The 8,941-nt window shown below is 33.3% G+C and overlaps 1 protein-coding gene across 1 annotated transcript; it reads right to left on the reverse strand.

Moving 5' to 3' along the window:
• Window positions 1-2,787: 2,787 nt before the first annotated feature.
• Window positions 2,788-5,096, reverse strand: LOC106776270 (pentatricopeptide repeat-containing protein At3g49240, mitochondrial). Its single transcript, XM_014663668.2, has one exon. It carries the CDS (start codon window positions 5,029-5,031, stop codon window positions 3,136-3,138), a length of 1,896 nt encoding a protein of 631 aa, XP_014519154.1. The 5' UTR covers window positions 5,032-5,096; the 3' UTR covers window positions 2,788-3,135.
• Between the last annotated feature and the right edge of the window lie 3,845 nt (window positions 5,097-8,941).

Genomic DNA, 8,941 nt, shown 5'->3' on the forward strand with positions numbered 1-8,941 from the left:
GCAAAATAGGGAAAGAAATAGTCTTGATTGCAATCAAATAAACGTCAGAAAAATTGCCCATTTAAAAAAAGGATCTTATTTTTCCTTCAGGAAGAAACTGATGCAGCAAATTATATCAATATATTTGTTATTATTGTTTACCATTAATGCCATAATATTGATTCAAATTATTACCATATTAAATAAATATTTCAAAAACATTCTAAAATGATGTGCCATGCGTTGAGGAAGATTATTATTTTCTTTAATATTGATTTTTTACTTTTCTGGACGAAATTGGGTGTTGACATTACCAAAAAGTTAAAGTTGTTTGATCCAACTTTTTTAATAATCAGACATGGAACCCTTGAAAAAATTACATCAAATATCACCCTTAAGAAAAAGTATAACTTTAGTCGTATAAATTTGATTTTGGAATTTGTTTATTTAAACTGATGAATTAATCTTCTAATTTTTAAAATATACCATTTTAACTTTTTTTTCAATACTTAAATTAATATTGTAAAAGTATTTTATTACAATTGAGGACAATGTTAGAGAAAACTACATTCCCATATATTTTAATATCAGAAAACTAATTCATCAATTTTAAATACAGTACAAAGATCAAGTTTATCGAAAAATACGAAATAAGTTTTTTTCCTTGCCAATAATACATAACTAGTAACTTTCTCCACCGCTGCTAATAGTTTTTAGGTTTAATATCTATTTTGTTCCCTTTATTTGTAGGATTTATTTAAAGTTGTCATATCTTTTTCTCAAAAGTTCACTAACATTCTATTTTTCACAAAAACAATACACATTAGTTCTTTCTGCTTACGACTTTAAAAAAACTAATGACAAAATTGTCCAGCCAGCAAAAAGTTGATAACTTGTACAGTTATAGTTGACGTGTTAGAATCAATTGTCATCCTTCGAGTAAAGTAATTCGTACTACAGTGAGCAAATTATTGTTTCCAATTTAAAAACAATTAGGGTTTGCTTCTTCACTCAAGAACTAAGGATCAATGCCAACACTAGCCACTGCGTCGTTGCAGTGCAACCGAAGACGTCGACGGTGACACCTCGTCACCGTCGGTGATGCTCCCATCTTGCTCTTCTTCTTTGCATGGAATTTCCCCCAAATAATTTATACTGTTTTGTTGCCCTCTGTTTGAATCAGTGAAGACATAATGGAAGAAAATAAAATAAAAATGTTGTCTTCAAGCACCTGCCATCTTTGTGACTCCACCAATCTCAACCTTATCATTGCAGGACAACCAATTCTCGTCTCCTTCCTCAAATGATTAACATCCTTTATTCTTTTGAACCCTGGCTGCTACAGCAAAGCATTGCACCATACTTCTCTCTGTTATTATGCTTGAACCACAAATTCTTCACCCGTACACAAATCTCCACCTCCTTGGCATAACAAATATAATAATTGTAAGCATCATCGTATGACTCAAACTCCATTCCAACAATAGGTGCAACAAATTCCTTTTTCCCCTCAGGAAAACCATTCTGATAAATCAGTGATAGGGTTTGTTGGCATGGGTTAAAATGTTGACAATATTGTATTTAACTAATGATTTTAACTCTCCATAAAAGTATATCTCAACTTCTTCTGATGTTTACACAACTAAAGAATTAGAAGAAATTGAAGAGAAAAGATTGAGTTCGGTTTCAGTTTATGAAGACCCAATTTTATCCTTTATCATCCTCGGATCAACTCTATTTCTTTAAGACGTCGACTTTGGCATCCCAAAGGGGTTTCCAAACAACCTTTTCAGCTTGAAGCGCCATAGCGAAACTCAACTTTTAAAGGATCAAACCCTAGCAACTTCACTTTCTCAATAACAAGTCTCAGGTTTGAACATAGAACCGAAAACAAAGAATAGAACAAGTAGTCAATTCCGATGTGCGTTACTCCGGTGTAGAACAACTATTAATGTTGCCATGTCAATTGGGTTAATACTACCACATAATGAATAAGTGTACAACTCACTCAGTTTTTGTCAGAGGAACAACTCTACGATTAGCCTTTTTAATACCATGAGTAAAGAAACCTAACATGTACCGTTTTTGCAAAAAATAGAATTTTAGTAAATTTTTAAAAAAATAGAGAACAACTTTAAACAGACCCTACAAATGAAGAAACCAAAATAGATATTAAACCTAGTTTTTATTTTCCATTCTAGTTAAACAATGCCTCTATCAGTTATATACTACACCCCTTTTTTGGTATACACTTTCTAGATGGGGGGTCTTTCTTGGGTTTAAATCGAACTATTTTCGATTCCTTCAAAATTCAATTGTATAGTCCTTTCTCGAATTAGCTGCAGTTTTCACATTATCTCCCAACCCTATCAATTGATCAATGTATATGCAGTATTAACCATCGAAAATAATTGAATGCCATTTCTTTATAATATCAGCATAAAAAACTTGTTATGTAGGATAATCTAAACAAAATATATTTTCATAAAACGACTTTCTCATACTCTTTTTACACATAATCAATTATAATAACTAACAATAACGGATCGCTAAAATAACTACTAAAACTATCCCAATCTTAGATTTGTTTCAACATCATTTGTTCAAAATTAGAATATGTTTGGAAGAGTGGACACTGCTTGAACCAAGGAGCTCATTGCAGAGCAGTGAAAAGAACTACGTTTTTTTACGCCCCATTATGTTCTCAACTCACTGCGGTTACGGTGTACAATAGAAATGAAATTGCTGCATCTTGCTTCGAAGTTCTAACTTGTCATCTACCTAATGTCAATATTACTTCACTTGCAATTTAAGAAAATCCATCACAATTCCCAGAGAAACACTATTCCATTTTACAAAATTAAAACATGTCATAGTAGTTCCAATGGCTGATATTGTTGCTCCAGTACAGGGGGTTTCAACTTAGAAGAAGGTTTAGACAAACACCCCAATGGTACGGCACTGTAAAAATGGGAAAACCATAGATTGCGTAATCCTTTCCAACAAATTTAATTACAGGTAGTATGACTCAAAATGTTGGTAACATAAATTGATGATTCAAAACTATTTTGGCAGACACAGACACCATACCTCCTCATCTAAGCATTCATTAAGTTATTGTTATACCTCCCCATGAAGCACCAAGAAATTGGAACTTCAAGCTGTTTCATGTTCAATTGCTTTATCACCCTCAGTTTCAGTCGTGCTCTCTGCCAACTCTGCCTCAGGAGCAGTACCATCAGAGCTCTCTTTATTGAGAGCTTGAATATCACCCTCTGATTTAGATTCTGAATCCGTTTGCTTGTTTCCAAACAACTTGGATGGAAGTAAGGAAGCTACTGCAGCCCTTGCACTTCTTTTGGCAGCTTCGGCTGCTTCGGCTTCCTTAGCCTTAGCTTCAGCTTTCAACCTTTCTTTCTCTTCCATCAGCTTGGTCAGTTCCTCTTCTCTCCCTTCTTTTCTCAACTCCACCTTAACAAACTCTTGGAACTCTTCATCAAAATCAACCCCATTGTCATCCAGTAACGTATCGACAATCTGAAGCATCTCATCCAACCTGCCGGCGTCACTCAGCACCTTCATCATGAACTGATAGCCAGCAACATCCATCTTGAGCTTCTTCACCATTAACTCAAAGAAACCCTTGGCTTCATCAATCTTCCCCACCTTAACCAACCCATCAACCAACCTATTGTACACAGACAGATTAGGCCTCAACCCTGAGTCCACCATTCTCCTAAAGTATCCGGCCGCATCATCTGCCCTATTCTCTCCGAAACAAGCATCCATCAACAACCCATAAGTAAACTCATCAGGACTCACCCCCTTCCCCTCCATTTCCCCATAAATCTCCTCAGCCTCCACAAGCCTCCCATCATCACACAACCTCTCAATCAAGTTATTAAACGACAAAGTATCCGGGCTACATCTATACTCCCCCATCTTCCTGAAAACCTCCATCGCCTCCTTGAACTTCCCTTCCCCACAATACCCATCCACAATCACATTAAAGCTGCCCAAATTAACACTCAACTTTTTGGGAGGCTCGTGCTCCTTCATCATCCTATCAAAAAGCCTCAACGCCTCATCAAACCTCCCATTCTTAGAGAGTGCATCAAGCACCGAATTATACCCTACAGCACTCATCTTCTTCCCCAAAGCCTCCTCATAACAATCAATAGCCTCCTTCTCCATCCCCTTAATAAAATAACCTTTCATCAAACACCCGAAAACAACCCCGTCATCCACAACTCCACCCAACCTCTCTCTCAGCTCTTCATATAGCCCTAAAATTCCATCACCATCAGAAACCCTTGCGTGACCCAACATCAAGTAGTGGTATACAAGAGGGTCGGGAGCAAACCCTCTAGAATCCATTTCGCTTTTAATTTCCATGGCGCGTTCAAGCTTGTTGTTATCGACCAAACCTTTGATGAGAACACGGTAAGTCGTTGGGGAAGGGTTCATGGGGGCGTCATTGAGGAACTGCTTGTAGTGTTCGAGAGCGGTATCGGGTTTGCGGCAATCCAGGTAGGTCTGGAAAATGAGGTTATGGGTGATGATGTTGGGCACGACGCCGGCCTGGGTGATGAAGCGGTGGAGGGAGAGGAGGTCGGCATAGCGGGATTGGCGGAGGAGGGCGGCGAGTACGGCGTTGATGGTGAATATGGTGGGGCGGCAGTTGGAGTAGATGGAGTGGCGAGTGTAGAGCGCGGCCTCGTCGAGGTCATTTTCGCGGACGAGGGCGAGAATGCGGTTGTGCAGGTCGAGACGCTTGCCGGTGAGTGCGGACACGTGTTCGGGTAGCTTCGGGTTGTTAGGGTTCAGGTAGTACGGGGTTTGTTGTTGGGGTTTTGGCGCAGTTTGCGTGCGGTTCAGGGCTGAGAGCGGGGGTTCCATACGGAGCTGCCGCTTTCGGCGGCGGCGCTCTGCCGCGGCTTCCTCCGGGGAGGAGAATGAGAGCAGACGGATGGAGACGCAGAGGGGAGGGCGCCGGCGAGGGTTCGCCACGGCTCTGAGGTGCATCAAGAAGGAGGCTTTGGAGAGAGCCATGTTAGACAGAGAGAGATAGGGTTTGGGATTGGATAGGGTTCAGACAGGGTTTAGTTTAGTTAGAGCGATGGTGAAGATGGTGACGAAAGGGAAATGTTGGGCCTTGAATTTTGGGCTTTGGTCGTTTTTTAACCTGAAGGATTCTGTTGTTACTTCCTTCCTCCACCCCCATCAAATTTCTTCCTACACCTCATTAAATATAATAGCAAAACAAACAAAGGTGACGAGAAATTTAAAAGTTATCCTATGGGCCTATGTCAATGGTCCAAAGGAGGGGAGATTTTCCACATTTACTCTTTTCTCGTATACATATAAAACATGAAACGAAACAAATACTATAACAGTTAGACATTAATTAAAGTTATAGTATTTTAGGAAAAAGTGTGAGGTATAAAATTGTTATAAATTTTAAATATAATATTACAAAATATCTATTTTTATTTAAAATAATAATTTTTTAAAAGATATTTTAGATTATGGGTCTGCTTCTAAAAATTATTTTGGATATAAATTCTATCTAAGTTTGTAATCCTTGAATATTTTTCAAAAATTCTTATTGTATCTTGGAAACTTGTAGAATACATAAACGCTTCAGAAAATTGCATGTAAGCTTTTTTACTACAAAAATAAGGGTTCGACATCTCTAGATGTCGTTCTATTTTCCTACTTATATGTATGTATGACAAATATGAGTGTTGATAAGAGAGGTTGTGTATATGCAACTTTTTGTTTTTTTGTGTGTTAATGTTACGTATGTATGATATATATGGTAGATGTTCTGTCGGAGTGATTGTAGTATTAAAAATAGAAGCAAGAAGAATGAGCAAATCAATTCGAATAGAAAAGCTGAGTTGTAGTATTGTTTGAAGCTAGTTGGGCTATTTTAAAACATTTAATAATTAAGTCTGTTTATCGACAATCCAAGGTGTATTGGGAAAAAATAATTAAGGATAAATCATCAATTTGACTTTTAAAGATGGAAAACGTTATCAGTTTAGTCTTTTCAAAAAATATAAAATATAATTTAAATATTCAATGACTGAAAGTTTTGAATTAGTCTGAATACTTTGATAATAAAATATCTTTTTATTTACTGTCCTCTTTAAAAATATATTTTAACAACAAGTACTCTAATAAAATTTAATAATGAGATGTACGTTTAATTAAGTTCTAAAATTGAATATTTTTAATTAAATTTCTATTAAATATTCTTTTATTCATGTTTTAAAGATTTCTTATTTTTTTTGAGTTGTTTTATTAAAAAATATATGGAACTACATTATTTTATAACGAGACCGAAATTTTTACGAATTTGTTTTTAATATTATTTTAAAAAATTTATTATCAAATGAAGATATTTATATGTATATATGTCGAATTCCTCTTTTATCTTATGTAGACTTTGTTCCGTACTCTTAAGGAATCATCTAAATAGATTAAGGTATTAATGTGTGATAATAGGCAGAACAAATTATGAAGTGATTATGTATATAAGCAGAACGCCATCACTTCTTTTTTTTTGTCCGAAAAGAAAGCATGATAGTATTTGTCTTGTTATGAGACGTTGGAGTTGAAATTTAATCTTCCATATCTTTTCAATTCATAAATAATTAAGGAAAAGATTTGGAATGGACAAATATGTTTTATTTTAATTAAACCGATAGAGTCGTATTTATCAAAATTCCCAAAGTAAATCCAAAACGAAAGCAAAATTGACAAATACTAATAACAACATACAATGTACTCGTGTGTGTTTTTCGAACACAACAATATAAATATATAATATAGTTTGGAGTCTATTTAGACTTTTGAACGACATTTAATAATCTCCACTAGTATTTTATACATTAAATACTGTAATCGTATCCTCAACTTGGAGAATTTGTTATATCCAGCTGGGGCTAATGTATATATATTTTGACTAAGTATTTATAAATCATTTAATTTGGAACACTGAAGCTTGTCGGATAATTCGAGGAGAAATTTTCAAGCTTTTAAAAAACTTGTATTACCGAATATTAGATTTTTGCTACAAAAAAAGACCTATTTTTTATTGTGATTGTAAAAGTTTAAAATAATATTAATAATTATTTTATTATTATTTTTTAAAATTATTTGTTAATGAAGCTTATAATTTTGTTTTTATAAAATGCCACATATTCGACATATGAATCCTGACATTCCACATTTAAACTGACGTCTCAGTACAATTAAACTCTTATATCTTCACCTACTTTTAATACTTTTATATATATTTATGAAATTAAAAATAGGAAAATAGTATATAAATTTATCAATATCATAGATAAAAGAAACATAACAAATACTTACTCTGTACTAATGTATAAACAAAATTAAGAATGATAGTTAACTCCATTTATTTAATATATATATATATATATATATATATATATATATATATATATATATATATATATATATATATATTCTTCACTTGTTTTAAAAGTTATAACTTAATATGATTTATAGTTAATTTTTAATTGTGTTTATTGTATAGTTAATGTTAAGCTTGATTATTATTAGTTCTGTTAAAATGGGTCACCCGGTCTCATCCGGTTTGACGCACTACATGTTAGTGAGTTAACTCAACTCAACTTATTTATTAGCAAGTAAAAAATATTTGAATCCGGCTCGACCCACCACATGTTGATGAGTTAAACGATTTCTAGCTCACTTAATTACAATTTTTTAAAATAAAAAATACAAACTTTTTGTAATTAAAAATCTAAATAAATTTTACTCCCAAAAATATATTAAACTCAAGACAATTCAAAATCATAAAATAAAAATACAACCCAACTCTGTATAATGAGCCAGATGGTATTTTTTTAGGATTTTATAAAATAATAAATTAATAAAAATAAAATTAGGTGGATTGGTGGATCAACCCGGCTCACCACGAGTTCAACCCGTATGAGTCAGGTTTAAATTAGCTAGGTTGAGAATTGACCCGCATAAAAAATGCAATTTTTTCAACCCAACTCAACCTGAACCCGTGATGGACTGATTTGACCCACAGATTGTAACCAATTTTGACAGTTCTAATTATTATATAAATAATTAATTAAAAATTGGAAGTAATATTATTTTTTTACATGCTTTGTAAAGAGCATTAATCATAAGATTATATATATATATATATATATATATTTAATATCTTCAAAAGATAATAAATTAACTCATTCACGAGTTATCATTATGTAGAAGATTTTTTAAAAAAATTTCGAACAAAAGTAGATTTTTCTAATAGTACCTTAGGCATGTTTGAAAGAAAAATACACAAATTATTGATGTTTTATAACTAATATATTTATATTACATTGTGCACAAAATTATGTATTGTAATTTTTTTAATGTTTATAATTATGGATTGATAAAATCAACCAAAGTGTATTAACTATCAATTAATTGCACTATGTTTAATAATAAAAATTGAACTATTTACAATAAAAATTGAACTATATTATTTTATAGTTCAGTTTTAAAAAACTAAACCTAAAGTTATCGAAGTTATAATTGAGATAACTATTAATTAATTTAAAACTAAATTATACTTTAGATTATACTTGTTTGAGAGTCATTAAAGTTATAATTTAGATTGGTATTGTCGATTAGACCAAACTTTGATTGGGGCCGACTTGACCGAATTCGGTCAATTTTCGATCAAAGTTGACTCATTGAATTCGACTGATTTTCGATAAGAGTCGACTTAGTCGAATTTTGATTGGAACTAACTCGACCAAGTTTTTATCGTACTTGACTCGACCAAATTTGACCAATTTTTTGTTAGGATTGACTCGATAATTTGATCGACTTTCGACCAAGACTGTCTTGCCATTTGTGGTCATCTCAACCGAATTCGTTGATTTTTAACCAGTGTCGACTTGGT

This window comes from Vigna radiata, chromosome 10 (assembly GCF_000741045.1).
Source record: "Vigna radiata var. radiata cultivar VC1973A chromosome 10, Vradiata_ver6, whole genome shotgun sequence".
Classification (NCBI taxonomy): Eukaryota; Viridiplantae; Streptophyta; class Magnoliopsida; order Fabales; family Fabaceae; genus Vigna; species Vigna radiata.